We start from the raw sequence: 23,273 nt of genomic DNA on the forward strand, positions 1-23,273 counted from the left end.
TCGAGAGAGAGAGAGAGAGAGAGAGAGAGAGAGAGAGAGAGTTCTGGGGGAAGAGAGTTCAGGTGCGAGCGCGAGACCAAACCGTCGTGCGTCGATTGCCGTCGTCGCAACCCGAGGGGGTTGGCCTCGTGTGTGTCGGGGTAGACCTTTTGTAAAAGGACGAAGCTTTCCTTTTGGACTCTCTTCACTGGTTCTCGTTTGGGGTGAAGAGAAAAGGAGAAGGAAAAAAAAAAAAAAAGCAAAAGAAAGGAGAGGGAGAGAATCTGAGGCGCAAGGGAGCTCCGCAGAGGAGGAAGAAGCAGTAGAGTTGGCAAAAAAAAAGAGCTCTGAGAGCTCGTTCACAAGGGAGAGGGAGAGCTCTCTGATTTTCGAGGGGCGAGAGAGGTCTTTCTTTCCTGAGGAGGTCTCGAAGGAAGGAAGAGTCTATGAAGCCAAAAACAGAGCAGTTCAGAGAGCAACAACAAAAAAAAAAAAAACCGCGAGCAAGAGGGAGAGATCGAGCCGGGTTATTGAGTCCAGACAATAGATCCAAATCTAGATCGTTCTACTAAAAGATAAAGTTCAGGAGAATGCAAGTGAACCGCAGCCAGAGTCGATATTTTCGTGTCGATGGCGAGCCCTAGTGGGCTTCCCTCATCCTACCATCCAAATTATTTGTTGATGCCAAACTAATCGTTGGATGTTACGTTTTTTCCTTAATTACTCTCTGCCTCTATTTAAATTTGATTTCGCACTAAGGTCTTAACTTTGTAATCAATGTCACCCCATATGCTATAATACATCAGCCAAACGTTTCATGTTAGTATTTTTGTGGGATGTCAAAAGACAAACCTGATCGACTGGGCTGGCATGGACGGCCCGAGTAGGGTAACAAGCCTTTTTAATGTTGTCTGGGTTCGTTCATAGTTAAATAATATGAAAATTTTAATACAGATCTAGTCAATTACATTTTCAATGATCCGCGGAGTTTACATTGAACCTCGCTAAAGACATGAAATTTTTATATAACTCGCGTGCTGTGATTGATTCTATCTGCCGCAACACTATACGTCGAATCTAGCAAGGAGTTGGGTGACAAAGAGGGACGCATCGCTCCTGCGCTATCTCAGCTCAACCAGACCTAATTGGCCCATCCATCATGTGGAGTCTATACTCTTTCGAGCCTACGTAGGCATAATATTTTCGGCCGCAATCATATCGTATAAATGTTCAATGTATTTAAGTCAAAAGTTGTACATGGAGTTGGCCGGTTTTCATTCCTCGGATAGCTCCCCATGTAGTGTAGTTGCTGCGGAGAAAGCGAAGTAGAGAAGACCGGACAGTGTTCTTGTCGTCGTTATGGAGCTTGGCCTCTCGTAAGAGCACGGAGTATCTTCTCTTCGCACCTTCATGTCTCAGCTAAAGTCGACGGTTTTTCCGACATGAGACCCAGTTTGTCCCGAGAGCTGCAAGAATCTAACGGAGGAACCTCGTACCCGAACTGTGGGGTGCAACACGCCCTCTCCAGCCCAGTCCAGGACCGAAGAGCTCAACCATGTTGGTCTCTCCTCATAAGGAAGCACCTCGAGCAGGGCACGCCGAGGGAAGCAATTCACGTGTATAAAAAATTTCGCTGCAAGGGAAGCTACACTGCAGGTCTTGTTCCTTTGGTAGCCAAAGCTTGCGCTTCTATCGCATTGCTTGGTCCAGCGAAATCTTTGCACGCTGAATCTGTCAAGTTCGGGTCTGATCACGACGTCGTCGTGGGTACCTCGCTGGTTGGTTTGTATGCCAAGTGTGGTGATGTCGGCGATGCGCGTAGGGTGTTTGACTTAATGCCAGCGAGAAATGTTGTGACGTGGAACGCTATGCTCGGTGGATATTTGAGAAATGGAGATACGAAGTCAGCTTCATGTTTGTTTGAACAGATGCCAGCACGAAGCCAAGTGACGTGGGTCGAGATGATTGATGGGTTTGCTAAGAACAGAGATACAATGACTGCTAGGAGGCTCTTTGATCAGGTTCCCCAGGAGATGAGGAATGTAGTTACATGGACTGTAATGGTGGACGGATACTCGAGCAATGGAGAGATGGAATCAGCGAGGGAAATATTTGAAGATATGCCAGAAAGAAATTTCTTTGTGTGGTCATCAATGATCTCTGGGTATTGCAAGAGAGGTGATGTGAAGGAAGCTGAGGCGATTTTTGACAGAATTCCAGTAAAAAACTTGGTAAACTGGAATGCGTTGATTTCTGGATATGCCCAGAACGGATTTTCGGACAAAGCATTGCAAGCATTTAGCCTAATGCAAGCTGAAGGATTAGAGCCTGATGAGGTTACTGTGGTCGGTGCCCTATCAGCCTGTGGTCAGTCTGGATCATTGGGTGTTGGTAAGAAAATACACGATATGATAAAGGAGAAGGGAATTAATCTTAACCAATTTGTCTTGAGTGCGCTGGTTGACATGTATGCCAAATGCGGGGATATAACAAAAGCAAGATCAATTTTTGATGGGATGTCCGAGAAAAACTGTGCTTGTTGGAACTCCATGATTTCAGGCTTTGCCATTCACGGACAATGCAAAGAAGCTCTTGAGTTTTTCTTGAAAATGGAAGACTCAGGTCAGAAACCCGATGAAGTAACATTTCTCATTGTATTATCGGCATGTGCTCATGGTGGTTTTGTGGATGAAGGCTTGGAAATCTTCTCAAAGATGGATAAATGCAACATACAAGTCAGGGTTAAGCATTATGGCTGCTTGGTTGATTTATTAGGGAGGGCTGGAAGATTGGAAGAAGCTTTTAAGCTAATCAAGAGAATGCCAGTGGAACCAAATGATGCAGTCTGGGGTGCTTTGCTTGGAGCATGCAGAATCTACTTAAATCTGGAGATGGCAGAGGATGTCTTGAAGGACATTAGAACACTTCATTATGATGAAGATTCCCCGGATGACTCTCATTATGTGCTACTGTCAAACATTTATGCTGCTTCTGATAGATGGGAGAAGGCCGAGAGGATGAGATTAGTCATGGGATACGAAGGTTTTCAGAAAGTGCCAGGATGCAGTTCTGCAGTGGTTGCTGGCTGTGAAGGTTGGTGACTGTGAAGGCCAGTTTTCCTCCCACAGTATTTTATTCCATGTTATACAATGTTCAGAGGGGTTAGTGGGGAACTAGCAGTGTTTAGTGTTCTCGAGGTTTACTCACCTAAGTGGTGTTTACTCATCACGGAAAAAATATCATGTCATACTGGACAATATGCTGAGACTAAATTTCTACGGTGCTGGCCAGTGGTGAAGTCTATTAACTACCGTGCATTCAAGTCAAAACACCAGGCCCAACTACGGGGTAGCAAATATTCATTGGGTCGACACAGAGAGATGAGAACTGTCGTGTCTTTAGCCATGGGCATAGTGCTAAAGCTACTCTACATCAGGCTTGCAAATACTTGGAAGAGGCATGTCTAGTACTCGCATCGTGCTGCCTGCTGCTTTCGTAGATGTATGTAGGAAAAGAAAAGGTCCCCATTGTTCATACAAATGAGGATCATTCACCAAATCTCATCCTCTACCTTGAAAAGAAATTGAAGCTCGACATATAATGGAGTTTGAATTAGCCAAGCTCTGGACTCTAGACAAAGGAAGCGCAAAGTCTCTGAACATCAGAGCCATGTTGGTGGACCTGGATCAGAACTGCTGCAGATAACTACTGGACAGTTTCTTCCCGGAGATTTTTGCGAGAGAAAAATTCCCATGTCAAATTCATCATTTTTTATTACCTCAGTAAGTAAAAATCATGATGTTGCTGCCTTTTATAGTCCCCACAAGAGTCTTACAAAATCATAGAGAAAGAGTAACCTCCACACTATATCCAACGAGAGCACATCTCAGTTATGCGACACGAAACGAATCTGCTATCCTTTTCAAATCAGTGTAATGTCTCTTCCACTGAAGACCTGCAAGGGTCAAGATTCATTCAAGCAATCAAAATTTTCCCTATAAAATGCGGCATGTGATGAGATGTGGAATTCCATACCATTTGCAGTCACATTGAACAGGTAAAGGCGATTTCCGGCTGCAGTTGCTGTTATAAGACAATGCGGTGGCTCCAATTCAAATTGGTAATATGTCCTTCCAGAATGTTCTGCCACGCTCATATTCATGACTTTTCCTTCTACGTTCTCTCCAATAACTTCTGGCCCAAATGCAGCTATCACTTTGTCTGGAGGTCCGATTAATTCAATTCTCGCATCTTCACCTAGATCTGCATTGTAAAGATTTTAGGCGAGTGCATTATGTTTAGTTACTCTTGGAATAGTCATAGGCATCCACAAATTCAGTTTAATGATTCAAGTGGAGTAATCCACAAATTCAGTTTAATGATTCAAGTGGAGTAATCATGTCCTTCCATTGTTCAGGACCTCTTGAATCCAAGTAAGCAACTACAAGAGGCACAATGCAACCAGAAACAAGCAAAGTTCTGGGCAACTCACCCTCTGCAAATCGGCGAACAGGAGCAACAATGACAAACAGGCGTCCTTCCTTAGGACTGGCAAATCTTAAGTCTATCTCTGTGCCACCCAGATCAGCAATTGATACCGGAACCTGTGATATATAGATTAGACATTTTCACGATTGGTGGAACAGGAACACCAAAGGGAAAGCTTGTTCTTGTTCAGAAAAGCAAATGGGTGAAGTATTATGTTGACTTGGGAAAACGAAGGGAAATTATAAATTCGTGAAAACTGAATCTTTAGTTCGATGGGGAGATTTCATTCATATTAATTCTTTCACTCTTTCATTTCTTATCTTCTTTCTCCTTTCCCTCTTTCTCCTCTTTGAGTTTTGTTGTTTTGTATCAGAACTATGTTATGCAAGCATTTGGAAAGTGAGGGTAGTGTTAATCTATGAGCACCTCGTCCCAGTCTTCAGGCACTGCGAAGGCATATGGGACGATAGGACTCCATCCAACGCCATGGCCTCCTGATTTGTCCTCTGGTCTGCGGTATGTCCTCCAGCCTGTCTGAGCACAAGCTTCTCTTATTATAAGGGATTTTCTTGTTCATATCACAGGAGCAAGTAGAAATTATCGAATTGCAGCTTAAAGCATGTAGTTTCTTGGCCTAAACTTCAGAGAGGAGGATCAATTGTTAGTGGCACGGGTTGAAGAGTCAAGCTTATAATATTATTAGGGCTAAAAGACAAAGAGCAGATGAGCATTTCCTTTCTCATTTTGGGCAATTCATAGATGGTAACTGTTGGCGACTGACTGAACTGTAGACCTCAAAACCCATCTCCAAAAATATGTTTTCAATCATTCCATTAGCCGATCAAGATCTGGCTAGTGCATAAGTGCAGCACAACAAAGCTAGTCTAATGAGAAAACCAACCTTTTTCATCAGGTTCAGACAAACCCGGTATCCTCCCAGCGAGACTGCCTTGTTTCACCACGGCCACTCCCTCGCCCGAGAACCCCAAGGCACCAGTTGATGAAACCAAACACGCCCCTGAAACTAAAGCCAACCTTCTTGTCAAGCCTCCGTTTCCACAGAACCTATCTTCTTCTTCGCTGGCCAAACTGGTTTCCGCCGGATTCCCGTTAGGTTTTGCTCTTGAGTGCCTGTCATCAACCGGAGAATGACAAACAATATTCGGAGGAGTAGTAGTTTGCAGGTTAAGTTTCCATGGGAGCCTGCAACTGCTTATCAGGGTTGTTGCCATTTCCTCTACACAGCTCGAACAGCAAAGAGATTATGGAAAAATAACTAGCAAGATTACTTGCTTGATCGTGGATTTGATGGCTAGAGACTTTGTGAATGTTGAGTTAAAGGTCGGAAAGAAATGAGGAGAAGATTCTTCTGGTAATGAAGCTGAGCTGTATTACTTACTGGACATGTAAAGTGTGGCGTAGAAGGCAGCAGAGTTTGTCGTTAAGATTTTCTGTGGACGTGGTCGCACCTTTCCAAGTATATACGGATTCTTTATTACAGGTTGTGAGCTGCTGACTTGACACGTGGGTGTTGTCTACTGCCGAGTTATTCCTCCGGGCATATAATTCCTGGGAGCTCGAAGTATGCGAGCTGTTGGATCGTTAAGTCCTACAAAATTCAACGGATCGAGATATGACAGCCAGGCTCACTTGAGCTTATCCTAAGGGCTGGCAGTAGGCATGCCATACAAGTAACTACCATTCGAGAAGGTATTGTGTCCCGGCGAGGGATGACTGGCGGGGTTTCTCGAGCCCCGGTCTGGGGCTCAGCCATTGTCGGAGATAGTGAGGAGGCGGCAACGGCGAGGGCTTACACAGTCCTCTTGTGCAACCCTCTCTTTAAAAAAAAAAGGTATTTGCTTTTTTTAGTCTAATTAAATTTGTATTTTTTATTTATTAATATTTTTTGAACTTTTATACTATTTTATTACTGACTGGATATTCGGCAAGTCATGTAAGCTTCAAATATTAATAAAAAAAAGTCACGTCGAATTTTCGATACTTAAGTAATCCGACGGAAACTTTTGGTACTAAAGTGAGCCTCGTAAATAACTTTTGACATTTCTAGTATACTTCTTCCTTTAAACTCATTTACAAAACGCAAGTAATTCATGTAGTGTGCATTAATTTTAGTATGCATTATGGTTAAACATCCTTGTCAATTTCGTCATAATAACTCAACTCTTTGACATTCTATCCATCAATATGAAACGGTGATGTACTAGCTCTTCTTCGACACCGCCGGCGATGCCAACTACCAAATGAACGACAAAATTATCAAAAAAGTCCTAAACATATTACAATTGTATCAATTCAATCATAAGTTTTTTTTTTTTTTTTGCAACTTTAATCTTAAATCTTTTGGGCTGATTTAGTCCATATGCCCACTCTGGGCGAGAAAAAGCCGACTTGGATGCCTGCAGTCCTACATGGCTATCGATGCTGATGTAGATAATTTTTATAATATTTTTCTCTAAATTTCCTTTTCATTTTATGTTTTTTTCATTATGGCCGGCAAGGTCACTGGCGACCCTCACCGGCCGGGCGAAGCTTGACCTTTCCATCGTTGGGCAAGGTCGACCTTGTCTAATGCTGGTGGAGCAAAAAAGGGAAAAGGGAAAATGAAAAGAAAAACAAAAGAGAAATAGTAAAGAAGGAAAATAGAAGAAAAGAAAAAATAGTATATAAAAAATTATAAAAAAAATAAAATTTGTCAACGTCAATGCAAACCGTCATATGGTACGGTTGGCATCCACATTAGCAATTTTCAGCTAAAATTAATCGAATAAACCTAATTGACAAAATGTGAAAATGTTTAGGATTGAATTGATAGAATTGCAATAGATTTAGGACATTATGGATAATTTCCCCCCTCAAAATCTCGTTCAGCAATCTTGCATCACACTTCATGGTCGAGACGAGGGGAAGCGACGGGTACAAGGACTTGCTGAACTTGGTGCATTGGCTGTAGAGAGGAATGCGAGAATTCGAAGAGAAGTTCACGAGGAAGGCTCGATGCGACGTACATTTCTCCATGAACCGCAAGTCGTTTCGAGAGGTCGGAGACTTATGGTGAGAGGAGGTGTGGAATTCATTTGGAGAAACTCTATTTTGATTAAACGTATGAATATAATTATTTATGTATTTTTTAAGATCGCATAATTACGGGGTTCACTTGCCTCACCTTTGATCGTAAACCATGGCACCCTGGATGGAAGGTGCCAGGATTTGACTTAGTGACCCTGATTTCTCTTTTATGAAAGGTAAAAAAGAAAAACGTGCGTGCACCCGTGTGGCCTATTCATGCACACTCAAGAGGCGCATGGTGACACTTCTGCTCTAGAAATAAGTTTCTATAGAGAAATAATTTTTTTTTTTTCACTTCTTCAAGTGGCTCCAAAACTATTTCGGGGGAGCAAACAATGCTTCAAAAATGTTGTCACGCGCGCCCTCAATGACCAATTTTATGTCTACTCGAAGGCACCTTTTAACAAAACCCGTTTAATTACCCTAACGATAAACGTTATGAAATGTGGGCGAGATATAAGATGAAAAATTTGGCAAAGACCCAGCAACTTCTAAATCCCCTAAAAAAAATTATAACTTTTTTTGGAAAGTTTCACGATCTTTAAAATTTAGTCAAAGGCACGCAACTTCTATTGTTTTTATACGAATAGAGAATGATGTATCACCAGTATAAATAGATAAAGCCCAAGCCCAAGCCCAAGCCCAATAACCTCCTTAGTACAATAAGCCCAATAACAACCTCTTCTAATCATGCAAAGCCCAACAACAAAACACCGACTCGATTCACGATTTTTCACCACTTCAACGGAAAATGTTCAACGCATTTACCAATTCTAGGGTTCATAAAAAATCTGGCAAATCCGCCCACTGAGTGACACCCAACTCCGTCAGAGCCTATATATTGATTGCATCACTCTCCGTTTTCCCTCCTTCGATCGATACCTTACTTCCCCCGTTGTTAATCCAATCCTTCCCAGGCCATGGCGCGTCGCAGAGACGAGGAAGAGGACGAAATGGAGCCCGAAGAGGAGGAAGACTACGAGGACAGGGAGGTCCTGGAGGACGAGGAGGAGGAGGAGGAGGAGGAAGAGGACGACTACGGGAAAACTGGGCGCGGCAATAAGCGGAGGAGATCGAGCTTCATAGATGACGTCGCGGATGAGGACGACGACGAGGAAGAGGAGGACGACGATGAGGACGAGGATTTCGGCGGCGGGGGCGGGGGCGGGGGCGGCGGGAAGAGGCAGCGTGCGAAGAGGAGATCGGGGTCGGAGTTCTTCGATCTCGAGGCTCAGGTTGATAGCGATGACGAAGAGGATGAGGACGACGGCGAGGACGGTATGTAAAAGAGTGTTTCTTTCCGCCTCCGGTGTCTTCGGGTTGTGGTATTCCTTTCGTCGTTTGTGCTGGCAATTTGGTTTCGGATGCGTTCAATGGTAAATTTAGGTCACTTGCTTCAATTTGCCTGTCCTGCATGCCATTATGAAGTTTTGTCTCAGGAGACGGGCGGGAGAGTAGTGGATTTTCTTGCTGCAAATTAGGGTTCCATTTTACTGAGTTCGTGTGGGTTGGGTGCCAAATAGTGGACTCTAAGGTCAGGTTTGGTTAGGTTTTTGTTAGGTTGTTAAACTTGGTGACTGGTGATATTCTCCGTGGGGTGTGAGGTGCCAGGTGGTGTTTTCGGCTTAGCTATTTTGAACTTTGCCCAAATCTGGAAAGTATCAACCTTGTTTACCTGAGTGAAACAATTGGTTATCCCTAATTTTACTTACATCCTATACCTAATGAAGCTATTGACAGGAGTATTTAAGATTACATGTCCTGAATAATGTTCTTGGGACCACGGCTATTCCATTTGATGGTAAGATATCTGGCTGACTGGTAATTTGATGAATACTTGGCCAATGTGTGGTAGAGCACAATATACTGATGTGATCATTGGAAAGTTTGGCTGCCTATTTCTGCAGAACCACTAGAGCATCTTCTTGCTCTCTTGCCCAGTGATGCAATTCTTTGTTCATGGTGTAATGGCCTTGTAATGTGATGGAAGTCTCAACAAGATAAAGGAAGGAACGATGAAGAAACTTGTGTAAAATTGTTGGATGATGGTTTTCTCCAGGGTAAATTGGACATTTGCTGGTTTATGGAAAACGTCAATGACAGATTGTAGACATTGTTAGCATTTATCTTTGTGGAATTAGTATATGGAAGAAGAGTACCTTTTTCACCGTATCTCTTGTTTTTAGGAGTGTAGGCTTTTTCCTATCAGATCGAGGAATTGTGCACGAAGGTACTTTTCAATTAGTGATAATAAGCAATTTCTTGTCATATAGATTGAAGAGGTTCTTTTTCTTTTAAATGATTTTGATATTGGAGTTTTATTTCAGAACAAATTCTTCATGTAGTCTAAGTTGGCTTTATTGGTTCTAGAGTACTTCATCCGAAAAAATTGGGTCAATGGGCAATTTTTGCCTAAGGTTGGTATTAAAAAGGGTGCTATACCAAGTCTTTTTAGTCTTTTCCAAAATTTGGCTGGGAGAAGATAATGGGGCTGGTAGTGTAATTCATATGAGACTGCTGCAATGAATTGGGGCTTGGATTTTCTGTATGATGGAGAGTGCCTTCTGTTGTCATATTGTGCCCAAGTTTGCAGTTGAAGCATTGAACATGTGATCTTTTAACAAATGTGTAACCGTTCTTTTAAATAGACCTGTTATTGTGGTTTCTGAATTATTCACTTGTGTAGTGGAATTCCAAAAAAAAAATAAAAAAAATTGTGAGTGTTGGGGACACTTAAAAATATGTCTCTCTGTATTAATTTTTTTTTGGAGAACGCTGGAAGACATAGTGTTATGCCTATCTATTGTCATTCCCATTTAGTTCCTTGAATAAAAGATGGTAAAGTGTCAAGGACTGAAAGTACACAATTCTGCAACTGAATATTGATTGGTGCACAAAAGATTTAGAGTACTTATGAACCTATCACTGCCAAGGTGTTGTTGATCTTGAAGAGGCTTTTTTTATTCCTATTGAAACCAAATTCTCATGCGCCTCACTATTTGGTGGATCTTTTGTTTTCATTAATGATGGAATTGGCATGAACCTGGACATGCAGATTTTATCGATAATGGGGCCGACCTACCTGATGATGATAATAGTAGACAGATCCATCGGCGACCTTTGCTTCCGCGTGAGGATGAGCAGGAGGATGTTGATGATCTTGAAAGAAGGATTCAGGCAAGATATGCTAGGTCTGCGCATGCTGAATATGATGAGGAGACGACAGATGTAGACCAGCAGGCTCTTTTGCCCTCTGTCAGGGATCCAAAGCTATGGATGGTGAAATGTGCGGTACGTTCTGTGATGTTTGTAAAATGTAACTAAGCTGTTTTCCCTTCAATTCCCAATGAGTAGTTGATTCTTTGGTGAGCTTGGATTGACATGATTCTTGTATGGCACTTCATAGATTGGTCATGAGCGAGAGGCAGCTGTGTGCCTAATGCAGAAAGCCATTGATAAAGGACCTGAATTGCAAATTAGGTCAGCAATTGCGCTTGACCATCTGAAAAATTACATATACATTGAAGCGGACAAAGAGGCCCATGTGAGGGAGGTAAGTTCTCATGAGTATGTTGATTCTGCAGGACCTGCTGAACTTCAGAGGTGTAGGCCAGTGATTGTTGTATGTCGTAAATAACTTGGACACCTTCGTTTTTCCAGGCATGCAAAGGTCTGCGAAATATATACTCGCAGAAAGTAATGCTCGTCCCAATTAGAGAAATGACAGATGTCCTTTCAGTTGAAAGTAAGGCAATTGATCTTTCTAGAGACACCTGGGTCCGACTGAAGATAGGGAAGTACAAAGGAGACCTTGCCAAAGTATGTCGGGGTTTCTTTACTCATGTCAATTTACTTATTTTCCTCTGTAACCTCCCCTCCTCCCGTACCTGCCCCCTTCTCCCCCAGCCCTCTCGTACTTTCAAGGGCAAAAGTAGTGTTACAACTTCATTTGTTGCTTATGTTACATGCGACTTTGGATTCTGCAGGTGGTAGATGTGGATAATGTCCGCCAACGAGTTACAGTGAAATTAATTCCAAGGATTGATTTGCAAGCTGTTGCAAATAAGTTGGTAATGGAGTATTCATTTCTTTTATTACTATACTCAAGTACTATTCTATGCGTGTTCATATCAATTGATATATAAACAGAGTATTTTGCATCTGATGAAGTTTAGAAAACGAAACAGATTTTCTATGAAGGCATTGCTGTTCTTGTATTTATACTCGTTGATTTGTTAGTTTCCATGTGAATTTTTATACATGGTTTATTTCATCACCAGGAAGGTAGAGAAGTAGTGAAGAAGAAAGCATTTGTTCCCCCTCCGCGATTTATGAATGTTGAAGAGGCCAGGTATTCTTGTTTCTGCTTCTCCTTTTTAGTATAACTTGGGGTATTTGGCTCACTGACTCTCAGAGTGTGCTTCTTTCCAGGGAACTGAATATTCGTGTAGAACGTAGGCGAGATCCAATGACTGGTGATTATTTTGAGAACATTGCCGGCATGATGTTTAAAGATGGTTTCTTGTTCAAAACTGTATCCATGAAATCAATAAGCTCTAATAATATAAAGCCCTCGTTTGACGAACTTGAAAAGTTCAGGAAGCCCGGTGAGAGTGGGGATGGTGATATAGGTAGTCTGTCAACTCTATTTGCGAACAGGAAAAAGGGTCATTTCTTGAAGGGCGATGCTGTAATTGTTGTGAAGGGCGATCTAAAAAATTTGAAGGGTTGGGTTGAGAAAGTCGAGGAAGAGAATGTACATATTCGACCAGCAATGAAAGGCCTTCCTGTAAGAAATAACTCAAGGCCTATTGTTTTGAAATCAATTGCATTTAGCGTTATATGCTGTTCTGAAGATATCTCTTCACATTTATGTTTGCTGATTCATACAGAAAACACTGGCTGTTAACGAGAAAGAACTGTGCAAGTATTTTGAACCTGGGAATCATGTTAAGGTTGTTTCCGGTACCCAAGAAGGTGCTACTGGTATGGTTGTAAAGGTGGACCAACATGCACTTGTAATTTTGTCGGACACAACGAAGGAACATGTGAGCCTAACTTCTTCTGTGATTTCTGGGTTCTCGGAACACCTCTTTAACTCTGCTACTTTGAGCGAAGAAATAACTTCTGTCGTCTTCAGATTTGTGTTTTTGCTGATGATGTTGTCGAGAGCTCAGAGGTAACATCTGGTGTAACCAGAATTGGAGACTATGAGCTTCATGACCTTGTGCTACTGGAGTGAGTTGCACGTTTGGTTGAAGACATTTTAGTTTGCACTTTGCTGCTACCATCTGTTGGTCTAACTGCTTTTTTTTTTTTTTTCCATCTGCTGCAGTAATACCAACTTTGGTGTCATAATTCGTGTTGAAAGTGAAGCCTTTCAGGTAGGTGACACTCAATGAGGCAAGTCTCTTGGACATGCCCTTCAAAAATTTGAGCCTTTGCAGGTCATGTTTGATGTAAAAAGTGATTAAACTAGATGATTTTCTCTTTCCATAATGACAGATGTTTCACTTTCTTTCAGGTTCTTAAGGGAGTTCCAGATAGACCTGAAGTCATCACTGTTAGATTGAGAGAGATAAAGTCCAAGATAGATAAGAAATTTAGTGTCCAAGATCGCTACAAGAACACTATATCCGTGAAGGATGTTGTTAGGATTATGGAGGGTCCATCGAAAGTGAGATCCAGTTTACTGCATATTTCTTCTTCATAAGGATGAAATCTTGGAATTTGTTAATAATTTTCGTTTCTTTTGCTTCAATAGGGAAAACAAGGACCCGTTGAACACATATTTAGAGGAGTTGTGTTTATTTACGATCGCCACCATCTTGAGCATGCTGGTTTTATTTGTTGTAAATCTGTTTCGTGCTCTGTTGTGGGAGGATCGCGAGTAAATGGTGATAGATATGTAAGTCCTGTTTGCTTCTTGATTTTAGTCAGATGGCAGCTGCTGAACACTTTCTGATTGAGGCTTTGTTCGTTGCAAAAAAACTTTTTAGGGTGATTCATTGTCAAGGTTTTCCAATTTGAGACCGTCTCAGATACCCCCATCGCCAAGGAGATTCTCTGGAGGCAGACCTCCAATTGGCTGTATGTCTCTAAGCGATAAACATTTTAGTTTCCTTTGATACTATGCATGGGCTAAGCATTGCTTTTTTAACATCTTTCTATAGCTGGAGGAAGGCATGGTGGTGGGAGGGGCCATGATGCTTTGGCAGGTACTACAGTAAAGATTCGCCAAGGTCCTTATAAGGGATACCGTGGGCGTGTTGTTGAAGTGAAAGGCCAATCTGTCAGAGTCGAGCTGGAGTCACAGATGAAGGTTGTTACAGGCAAGTTTTGGACAATGGGGGAACATACCTTTCAGAGAATTTCTAGGTCGTATTTTCTTAAAGTAATAGATTGCCTATTTTATGTGCAGTGGACCGCAGTATGATTTCTGACAATGTTGTTGTTTCAACTCCCTACCGGTAAGGAATACTTTCGGCATTCAATGACTTGATCAATGCAATTTCACCTTCCCTCCCTCCTGCGAATACCTGAGTTGATAACCTTGGACAATGTATTGCAGAGATTCAAGATATGGTATGGGCAGTGAGACTCCCATGCATCCTTCTCGAACTCCTTTGCATCCGTTTATGACTCCGATGAGAGATCCTGGAGGTTTGGTTTTACTCCCTTGAGGCTTTTTTTATTATTATTATTATTTTGTTTCTAACTTATGCTGTAATGGAATCATAACCTATGTTTGTGACTAAATTTCCTAAGTCCATTATGGATGCAAAATAAAAGGTCTGTTGAATGTGCATTAGATAGCTCAAGACTTGTTCTGTGCTCTGTATCTTTGCCTTTTTTAAGCAATTGACAATTTTCTTGCCGCCTCCTTGACTTTATTTGTGGATGTCAATTTACTTTCAGCAACACCTATTCATGATGGAATGAGAACACCTATGCGTGACAGAGCATGGCTTCCGATGAGTCCACCAAGGTTTGCTTCTGAAACTTGCTTCCTGGACAGCTAGAATTCTTTGAGTTATTGAGGATCAAAATGGCCTATGCATTATTTTACCCTGGAATCTGTCTCCCTTCGCTCTTAGTTATATTGCTTCAGCAATGGAGTCTTTCTTTTCTAATTTAGAAGGGTGCATGTTCTGATATGCATGCCTCTTTACCTTGTGTTCTTAACTATGATCTGATGGTATGCTGGACGTTAGAGCATTCGTTTTATGGTTCAGATGAGGCTGAGTTCAGATGCTGTCGGCATCATCTGTTGTTCATTAATTGTACTATATTACTGAGGATGTATGGCATTATTAGTGTTCTAGATGCTGGGTAGTGGTGAGGGCATGAGTATTGAGTTTGATTTTGAAAGGACTTGTAAATTTTAACAGTAACCACCGATTTTCAAGTCAGCATTCAGTCTGGGGAGTGTTCCAGTTAAATCAGAAATCTGATAACCATTGCAAGTTGTAATGGTGTCACTCTGAAATGCAAACTGTTTGGATCCCATGAGTAACGCATGTTCAAGAAAACATTTTGCCCCGATTCCTTTTTTTTGCTTTTTGGACTCAGTGGGCATTTCATACCTGGGATTTGACCAGTTGCTCTTTAATTTACCATTTTCTGTAATAGAGCTTTACTAACAAGCGGTGTTCCTAATATTTTTCACACTGAATTAAGGGATGATTACGAAGATGGGAATCCTGCTTCTTGGGGAAGTAGTCCACGGTATCAGGTGAGGTGGCATCCTTAATTTTTGGCTCAAATGGATCTTTTTCCTGCATATGGATATTCTCTTACACTTGCTTTTTGTATCCATATTTTCAGCCAGGAAGTCCTCCTTCACGAACATATGATGCACCCACACCTGGTTCAGGTTGGGCAACTACACCTGGTGGTAGTTATAGTGAAGCTGGTACGCCAAGGGATAGCAATTCTGCCTATGGTAGTTAACGTTAACTACATTTAGTATTTGCTTCTGTTTGTTCGTGTTGTTTCCCAAGATTCCAATCTTGATTGTTGTGATCTAATTTTTGTCCTTGTTGCAGCTAATGTTCCAAGCCCATACTTGCCATCTACTCCTGGTCAACCTATGACGCCAAGTTCAGCATCTTATCTGCCTGGCACTCCAGGAGGGCAACCAATGACGCCTGGAACTGGTGGACTAGACGTCATGTCTCCTGTTATAGGTTGGAACCCTTTCTCTGGTATCATATGATTATGACATGTATGAGGGCTAGAAAGTACCTACAGATCCTTTTGACCAAAAAATAAAAAAAGGTACCTACAGATCCTACTTAGAACTGTCCATCAAAGATTTGGTGCCCACTTGGCTTTTGTCATAGTTAATCTTTTTTTTCTTTTGCATTGAAAGTGCAAAACAGGAGAAATTACTCTTTACACTTTTGCATTTATGTATCAGTGGTGTATCGTTGTACGCACGAGGGTGAAGATTTTTAATATTGTTTTGTTCGTCATAGCCCTCATTTAATTACTCCAATGGTCATTAATTCATTCCTTCTGGAAAGCTGGATGTGCAAGCGCAGTTCGTCGACGTGTGGTTCTCTGGTTTTGTGGCTGAACAAAGTTGTATGGATCATCTGAAAATTTAGATAACTAGTTTTAGAAACCCTTTGGGCTGATTTGCATGCTTTTTATTCACGACGCTAATGTCAAGAAATACGAAAGTCGGATTTTTATGTTTAAATATTTCAGATGGTCATGATCACTACTTCCAAGATCCTCATTTTGTTGGTGCTTCTCGAGTTCTCATTATCTAGCTCTTATCATTACAGGTGGGGAAAATGAAGGACCGTGGTTTATGCCAGAAATCCTGGTTAATGTGTCCAGATCAGGAGAAGAGAGTATTGGAGTTATCAGGGAGGTTCTTCCTGTAAGTTCGTTTCTTTGTTCCCTCTCAATATATGCGTATACGTGTGTAAACGATAAGATTCATCAAAAGAAACACTGTTCTATTACAAGAAGAAAATAGAAGAAAAATCTTGCGTGCTTCCATGTCTCTCCTTTGCTTTGACCAGTAAGCCAGTATAAAAAAATATAATTCAATGAGCTTTCCGTAGATTTGTTATTTTCCCTTCTCTTGAAACTGTTTCCTCTTTGATCTTTGGGATTTTTGCAAGGTTGTCCTTTAAAGTCTGGGTGCTTTGTATGTTGCAACATTTCCCTCTGATTGTTAAGTTTATTCTGAGTCCTGAAACTCTCAAAACAGTTATCCAGTTTCGTGTTGCTAACTATAATTGAAGCTGTGCATGAGGAGACACGATCAGATTCTTGTAGCAAGCTGGTGCAATGAGGATTTTGTGATTGTATCTTGAATTTTTCATCAGAAGTAATGCATCGAAGAACTTCCGTACTCAAAAGCAATTGCAATGTTCTTATTGGGATTATATGGGGTGATTTTGTTGGTGAAGGTTCTCTTTGTAAAACAATCACAGTAGATTTCAGCTTCCTGAAAACCTATGACAAGTGGCTATCATGTCAAAGGCTGTCTCGTTATGTGGAGTATTGATACTAATTACCAGTATCTTCTTGAAATAGGATGGCTCCTGTCGGGTAGCCCTATCTCGTAATTTGGAGTATTGACTGTTGGTTATACTAATTTCTGGTATCTTTTTGAAATAGGATGGCTCCTGTCGGGTAGCCCTTGGGCCTAGTGGCAATGGTGAGACAGTGACACTTCTTCCTAATGAAATGGAGATGGTGGTGCCAAGGAAATCGGACAAGATCAAGATCGTTGGTGGCCAATTACGTGGTCGCAATGGCAAATTGATGGGTGTGGATGGTGATGATGGTATCGTGAAACTGGATAATCTTGATGTCAAGATATTGGATTTGGGAATTCTAGCAAAGCTAGCATAACTATGGTTCCGGTAAGAGTCTAGATCTTTGGGGGCCCATGATGTACATAATTCTTGCTTAATGTTACAGAAATTTTGCACGGAACTGTTGTTTATGATTTGTAGAGTTACAGATTACTCGGGGTCATGGTGGGGGGCGATGCGCCCATCTTGTAAAAGTTTGCGGACCCAATTGGAAAATGATATGGCCCTATTCCAAGGTACTTATAATGTTGAAAGGCTTGGATGGTCGCATTTCTTCCCCGACCCAGCTGTGTAGATGGGAAACTTTATCTTCGGTTCGATCTCTCTTTTCGAGAAGCCTCATGTTAATTATGCAATGGGCACCTGACTCGGTTTTGGAGTGAAGGATGGAGTACTCTATTTCCGTGAAAGTTCAGGACAGGTGTGATAACGGCGTTATAGATTTGCTAATCAGTGGATGTCAGCAAGTCAAGAAGGAATTTACAGATCGAGCATTTTGAAGACTATTGCGTCAAAAATCACTCTAAGTTACCTTCTACTCTCTAATTTAATCCTACATAACTATTATCACATCTCCAATTTTGATGAATCATACCTTCAGTTCCGACTCTGGGAATGTTTCAAATCCTGTCGTCACTTCAGTATACTGGTGATAAACACCGAATTAGTCTTAAGGTGATTAATTTTGCACATTCAGTGCGTTTTATGCATTGAGAGTCAAGTCAAGTTTCGAAGGCTGAAGGATCACAAACTAGGAGCAATTTTATTCCCGAAAGGAGTACATGGATGATAGCAGAAACACGGTCCAGTCGAACCCTGGATTGGACCCTTAGGCGCGCTCTTCTAACGAACTCTTATGCTTTACTTCTATTTCTCTTCAGTGCTAGCGGGGGCTCTTCATCCGCCTCTTTTACTCCTCCATGTGAATGATGCATCGAAGGCTTTCGCCTTTGAGCATGTAGTCGAAGGCCTTGTTGATCTCCGAGAAAGGGACCTGATGAGTGATGAACTTCTCCACTTCAAGCTCCTGGAACATTTGAGGCTAGGAATCAATTTCATACAGGACAAAAGTAAAGAACGGAGAAATAAGTTGGTAACTTTCGGTGGCTCTAGTTCTGAGTGTATTTTACTTTGCTCATGTATTTCTCTACGACGGAGGGAATGTCTGAACGTGGCTTGTAGTTTCCGAAGAACGTGCCCTTGAGAGTCCTCTCGTTCAGTAGATTAATAGGATGAGTCTTGAAGACAGCATCCTTATGGGGCACTCCCACAAGAACAGCAACTCCCCAACCCTGTCAGGAGTTTCTCACTTTCATCAGAATCCGTAATATATAACCAGGTCAGGGTCTGTAAATTTCTCGTGCACAAATTGAATGCACGGCCATAAGAAAGATGCATACATCGTGTACGCATTCGAATGCAGAGATCATGGCTTCGACATTTCCAGTGCACTCGACACTCCTATCTACTCCTCCATTTGTCATCTCAGCAATTACCTGGCAAGCAATCAAATTTTTTAGGGGATCTTGAGGATGATATAGACCAGAGGAATGGATTCTATTTCCTTGAACAGTTCAGTACGAACCTCTTGAACAGGTTTGTTGTGGTCTTTCGGGTTCACGAACTCAGTCACACCAAACTTCTTTGCTGTTAAGAGATTTGAGCAAGAGTCATTATGAGAGTGCAACACAGGCCCCATTTTTAACAAAAAAAAAGAAAATGAATTGAGCTAGGACTTTGATTGCTGATTGAAAGTCGAGGCAATCAGCTAGATCTATCATCTTTGTTCGAAAGCTGCGGGTTGAGTTTCTAGTTCTATGGTTTCTTCATCTTTCTGAATATTGTCCGTGACAAATTTTACGACTGCAATTTCAGTATACTGCTGCAAGACATTTGGATTATAGCTTGTGTCATTAAGGACTTCTGTACTTTTCTCTTCAGATAATGTTGGGAAAGATATATGAAAATGATCAGTATGGTCTCGAGCAGTGAGAGGTCATGCATCGTGAGAATGAGTAATAACCTCCTTGAAATCTATTTGGATTCAAATCGACTCCGATAATTCTCGAAGCCCCTGCAATCCTTGCACCTTCAGCAGCCTATCCATCATCAAGAAATGTGTTAGTTTTTGCTCGTCAAGTTCTCAAATCAAGATCAAAGTCTACACTATCGCAGAAACGACTTACAGCTAACCCAACAGCTCCCAATCCAAAAACAGCCACGGTTGAACCCTTCGGCGGTTTCGCCACATTTACCATTGCTCCCAGGCCTAAAAGCCACAACCTTTGTCACTATTAACATTTCAAATTGAGACAGTAACATGTCGATGTACACTGTTTCTGTGGGATGCACCGAGCATCAACATACCAGTCGAGATCCCACAACTGAGGACGCAAACTTTGTCCAGAGGAGCGAGCGGGTTGATCTTGGCGATGCAGCCGACATGAACCACGGTGTACTCGCTGAACGTTGAAGTCCCTAGAAAGTGATATATGGGCTGTCCTTTGATGGAGAATCTCGACTTCCCATCACTGAGCATGACTCCTCTGTCAGTGTTGATCCGGAGGAGGTCACACATGTTGCTCTCTTCTGATTTGCAGTGGGCACATTCCTTGCATTCCCCAGTGAAAATTGGGAGGACATGATCCCCTGGTTTCAGGTCAGTCACTCCCTCACCCACGCTCTCCACAATCCTAACTTACCCAAAAATACACAGATTCATCAAATGCTGTCAGTTCCGGAAAATTCTAATAAGTCAAGAGTCATACTGAGATTTTCACTCACCCTCCAGCTTCATGACCATAGATTCTAGGAAATAGAGGGTTTTGCCCCTGCAGGAAGGAGACTCATCAGCCGACACAGATAGATTTTAAGGTTGTAAACAGTTTCTAGTTTCCTCGTTTTTTCACAAAGTTGTGATCTTTTTAAGCAGGTTTCTTGTTGTTGTTCACCTTGGCTTCCCAGAAGTAGACATCAGTGTGGCAGAGAGAGGTATAAAGGATCTTCATGCGAACCTCCATGGCTTGTGGAGGTGCTACCTCCACTTGTTCAATCACCAAGGGCTTCCCTGCTTCCCATGCAACAGCAGCTGAAACCGAGAGAGAACCCACTTGAATCAGGCCATAAATAATATTACAGAACTCTTAACAGATTAGTTTTTATTTCCATTTAAAGGAAGGAAAGTTAAAAAAGAAAAAAGAAAAGTGTGGTACCTCTGCAATGGATCACCTGACCAACAGTGCCTGACATCTTGTTTTCCCAAAGAAGAACAAAAATTTCTACTTTGCTGGGTAGTGCCATTTTTGGTGGGTATATAAATACACCAAAGTCAAAGTAGAGAAGCAACTTTCCCCCATAGCGTTTGCTTTTACTAGGAACAGTCGTCCAGATTTTTCAATGGGCCTTATCCGGATAAGGAAGAATACAACAGGCGATGCCAAAACCAGTCCCAGATTTTCAAATTCCCTAGTTTTACTGCAGTTTTACTTTGACAGATCAAAAATGTTCAAGTTGCCAAGTTGGTCGTCTTTCTCTTTTGGTGATGAAGATGGACAGTGAAAGCTCCAGTTAAAAGTCAAGATGCTGTTGGGCTGGGACCGATCGAAGCGTGCATGATAATCCTCTCGGTGGCGAATATTCAAACACGCCCAGATGATATTTTTGCATCTTTCTGCTGCTTTCTTTTGTCACGACAATGCCGTCGCTCTCTTGGATCAGACGCCATTAAGTCCACTATGCAATCAGATCACTTGAGGTCCTCTGCTTAGCTAACGGCTATTCGTGCAAGGTCTGCAATTTGTCGATGCCCATTTTGCTGATCAGCCTATCTTTCCCCCTCGCTGCAGTAGCTGTACTGGACATATGGAAAAATGCTCGTCAGGTTTCAGTCATGGGGCACTATGCATTTAGCGTATGCGTTAAAAGCAGCTGACAAAGATAAAAGAGACCATCGGATTCATGTCTTTTCCGAGTTATCCCTCATGCTCAGCCGCAACTCTTGACAAATTCGTAAACTACGATCCGTAGGTGCCATGGCATGTAGAGTTGAAGTCAATTCATAACTGGCTGATTGTGCATGACTGATACCATGTTAGAAAATCCAACTTAAAAGTTTAAGCTAATAGGTGGAGGGAGACCGCATTAATATAAAAAATATTTAGGATCCGTTATCGCCACGCACATTCGCGAAAGGGATAATAATGGATATGATATTATGTTAGATTTTGTGGGACCACACTACCAACTATTCTAAATCTAAAAGCTTAAACTGTTAAAAGAAGACGTAATTTGATAATTAAACATTATATTAGCAAATGATCTGGAAAGTTATTTCGGCAATTCATCTATTGAATTGTGCTACTCCTGAAACCCAAAGGGCACGTTACTAGTTTGGTTGCAAGCCAGTTCGCAGCATAAATATCTAACTTGAGCCTCAAAGTACGCAAGCTGAAGTAGAGATGGCCATGGATCGGTTTGGGCTCGAAACGGACCCGGCCCTCACGGGTAGGTTAAGGTTCACTGAAGTTTGGAACCGGGCAATTAGCCGTTGGGCTTAGGCCCAACGGCTTTTAAACCTTAAAAAAAATGGGGGAAAGAGTTGCTCTTTCCCCCGTGGCCCATCTAACCGTTGCAATGCAACGGTAAAAAAAATTTGACCGGTCCATCGTCCCCCCCCCTCTTCCTTTTTTTTTCCTAATTTATTAAAACTAGTCTAAATCTTTATAAATATCCCTCTCTCTCTTTCATTTTTTCTCACAAATTCTCTCAATCCCCGCTCAATTCTCTCAATTTTCTGAATTAGCTTTCTACTCGATTCTCTAAAAAAATGGCAAGTAGAAGCAGATCTAGTGACAAGGGAAAGAACGCGATTCTGATGGGGGATTCCGATTATCCTCATGAATATGATCCTTGTGAGTTTGCATATTGAATAGACGATGATGATAATATCAACGTTATTCCCAACGTCGAGTACGTCCCACCACAAGAAAGTCTTCATCATCCTACCAACGTCGAAGAAATATCAATAACAAAGGAGCCGGAACGGGAGGGTACATCCAGCATATGGGAATACTTCATTAAGGACCATTTAGGCGAAAACAAGTATCGGGTAAAATGTAAATATTGTGGGACAACATACAAATTTACAGCTGGAGGTGGGTATGGAGCATTTCAACGACATCCGAGGTCGAAACATCCGATGAAAGTAGGGATCAACACCTGCTAACAACAAATTTTCAAGTACACCAATTCTAGCACTTCTTCTTTATTTCGTTACAATTAAAAAGTTTATAAAGAAGAATTAGCCGGATTTATCGCCACCGAACGTTTATCATTTAATTTTGGTTAAAATTTTGGTTTTAATCATTTTATAAGCACTGCATATAATCCGCAAGCACGAATTGTTCCGAGGAATATGCTTAAATGCCAACTTATTGGGTTTTATAAAAAAGAAAAATAAGAGTTGAAATTTTTTTTATGAATTTTAATGGACATGTGCATATAGGTAGTGACATTTGGAGTGATCCTTGGCAAACTCATTATTATATGGGTATCACATGTCATTGGATAGGTGACGATTGGAACATTCAAAAAAGAGTTATTGCATTTTGAGTACGGCCAATAATATTCATAGAGTAATTAGGCAAGTTTTAGAAGAATATGATTTGATTAATAAAATTTTTTCAGTTGGTTTTGATAATGCTGCGCCAAATACCTCTTCCATTCCCGATTTAGAAAGGATTTGTAAACTTGCTTTTGGTGGACAATTTTTTCACGTTAGATATGCTTGCCATGTTTTAAATTTATGTATACAAGATGGTTTACAAATTCTTGATACTTTTTTGAGCCCAATAAAGAGAGCAATTCAATTTTTATGGA

At 41.5% G+C, this 23,273-nt stretch overlaps 4 protein-coding genes across 6 annotated transcripts; 2 read left to right on the forward strand and 2 right to left on the reverse strand.

Annotated features, from left to right (window-relative positions):
- The first annotated feature begins 1,254 nt into the window (after nucleotides 1–1,254).
- Nucleotides 1,255–3,597, forward strand: LOC115737942 (pentatricopeptide repeat-containing protein At3g21470). The gene has a single exon (XM_030670384.2). The coding sequence runs from the start codon at nucleotides 1,422–1,424 to the stop codon at nucleotides 3,078–3,080; it is 1,659 nt and encodes a 552-aa protein (XP_030526244.1). The 5' UTR covers nucleotides 1,255–1,421; the 3' UTR covers nucleotides 3,081–3,597.
- Nucleotides 3,598–3,729: 132 nt separating this feature from the next.
- LOC115737955 (psbP domain-containing protein 4, chloroplastic) lies at nucleotides 3,730–5,841 on the reverse strand. The gene is made up of 5 exons (XM_030670405.2): nucleotides 5,369–5,841; nucleotides 4,894–4,997; nucleotides 4,472–4,583; nucleotides 4,015–4,242; nucleotides 3,730–3,934 (listed from the first exon to the last, which is right to left on the reverse strand). Exons 1-5 carry the CDS (start codon nucleotides 5,697–5,699, stop codon nucleotides 3,870–3,872), a joined length of 840 nt encoding a protein of 279 aa, XP_030526265.1. The 5' UTR covers nucleotides 5,700–5,841; the 3' UTR covers nucleotides 3,730–3,869.
- Nucleotides 5,842–8,303: 2,462 nt separating this feature from the next.
- LOC115737247 (putative transcription elongation factor SPT5 homolog 1) lies at nucleotides 8,304–17,780 on the forward strand. Of its 2 annotated transcripts, XM_048273597.1 has the most exons (23): nucleotides 8,360–8,376; nucleotides 8,421–8,832; nucleotides 10,610–10,845; nucleotides 10,961–11,107; nucleotides 11,215–11,373; nucleotides 11,541–11,624; nucleotides 11,835–11,905; nucleotides 11,986–12,343; nucleotides 12,447–12,602; nucleotides 12,695–12,792; nucleotides 12,890–12,938; nucleotides 13,079–13,231; nucleotides 13,319–13,462; nucleotides 13,554–13,644; nucleotides 13,728–13,886; nucleotides 13,976–14,024; nucleotides 14,126–14,217; nucleotides 14,473–14,542; nucleotides 15,235–15,289; nucleotides 15,382–15,499; nucleotides 15,603–15,743; nucleotides 16,350–16,447; nucleotides 17,197–17,780. In XM_048273597.1, the coding sequence occupies exons 2-23, from the start codon at nucleotides 8,475–8,477 to the stop codon at nucleotides 17,431–17,433; spliced, it is 3,123 nt and encodes a 1,040-aa protein (XP_048129554.1). In that variant the 5' UTR covers nucleotides 8,360–8,376; nucleotides 8,421–8,474; the 3' UTR covers nucleotides 17,434–17,780. The 2 variants fall into 2 exon arrangements, with proteins under 2 accessions (XP_030525153.1, XP_048129554.1); XM_030669293.2 differs by having other exon boundaries at nucleotides 8,304–8,832.
- Nucleotides 17,781–18,140: 360 nt separating this feature from the next.
- On the reverse strand, nucleotides 18,141–20,677 carry LOC115737256 (alcohol dehydrogenase). Of its 2 annotated transcripts, none has more exons than XR_007197310.1 (10): nucleotides 20,609–20,677; nucleotides 20,348–20,484; nucleotides 20,181–20,227; nucleotides 19,764–20,089; nucleotides 19,583–19,665; nucleotides 19,420–19,495; nucleotides 18,982–19,043; nucleotides 18,760–18,892; nucleotides 18,527–18,724; nucleotides 18,141–18,423 (listed from the first exon to the last, which is right to left on the reverse strand). XR_007197310.1 is itself a non-coding variant. In XM_030669301.2 (10 exons), exons 1-10 carry the CDS (start codon nucleotides 20,643–20,645, stop codon nucleotides 18,307–18,309), a joined length of 1,143 nt encoding a protein of 380 aa, XP_030525161.1. In that variant the 5' UTR covers nucleotides 20,646–20,677; the 3' UTR covers nucleotides 18,141–18,306. The 2 variants fall into 2 exon arrangements, 1 of the variants encoding a protein (XP_030525161.1); XM_030669301.2 differs by having other exon boundaries at nucleotides 18,527–18,688; nucleotides 18,797–18,892.
- Between the last annotated feature and the right edge of the window lie 2,596 nt (nucleotides 20,678–23,273).

The sequence above is a fragment of the Rhodamnia argentea genome, chromosome 2, assembly GCF_020921035.1.
Source record: "Rhodamnia argentea isolate NSW1041297 chromosome 2, ASM2092103v1, whole genome shotgun sequence".
Lineage (NCBI taxonomy): Eukaryota > Viridiplantae > Streptophyta > Magnoliopsida > Myrtales > Myrtaceae > Rhodamnia > Rhodamnia argentea.

What these genes read in the sequence shown, in the direction of transcription:
- LOC115737942 (XM_030670384.2), top strand. Translation starts at nt 1,422, where the DNA reads ATGAGACCCAGTTTGTCCCGAGAGCTGCAAGAATCTAACGGAGGAACC.
- LOC115737955 (XM_030670405.2), bottom strand. Translation starts at nt 5,699, where the DNA reads ATGGCAACAACCCTGATAAGCAGTTGCAGGCTCCCATGGAAACTTAAC. An exon ending in TGTTCGCCGATTTGCAGAGG is followed by an intron (nt 4,243 to 4,471) that starts GTGAGTTGCCCA and finishes TTTACAATGCAG; the next exon opens with ATCTAGGTGAAGATGCGAGA. An exon ending in GTTCAATGTGACTGCAAATG is followed by an intron (nt 3,935 to 4,014) that starts GTATGGAATTCC and finishes TGACCCTTGCAG; the next exon opens with GTCTTCAGTGGAAGAGACAT.
- LOC115737247 (XM_030669293.2), top strand. Translation starts at nt 8,475, where the DNA reads ATGGCGCGTCGCAGAGACGAGGAAGAGGACGAAATGGAGCCCGAAGAG. An exon ending in TGAGGACGACGGCGAGGACG is followed by an intron (nt 8,833 to 10,609) that starts GTATGTAAAAGA and finishes CTGGACATGCAG; the next exon opens with ATTTTATCGATAATGGGGCC. An exon ending in AGGCAGACCTCCAATTGGCT is followed by an intron (nt 13,645 to 13,727) that starts GTATGTCTCTAA and finishes ATCTTTCTATAG; the next exon opens with CTGGAGGAAGGCATGGTGGT.
- LOC115737256 (XM_030669301.2), bottom strand. Translation starts at nt 20,645, where the DNA reads ATGTCAGGCACTGTTGGTCAGGTGATCCATTGCAGAG. An exon ending in TCAGGTGATCCATTGCAGAG is followed by an intron (nt 20,485 to 20,608) that starts GTACCACACTTT and finishes TCTCGGTTTCAG; the next exon opens with CTGCTGTTGCATGGGAAGCA. An exon ending in TGGGAGCTGTTGGGTTAGCT is followed by an intron (nt 19,496 to 19,582) that starts GTAAGTCGTTTC and finishes GATGATGGATAG; the next exon opens with GCTGCTGAAGGTGCAAGGAT.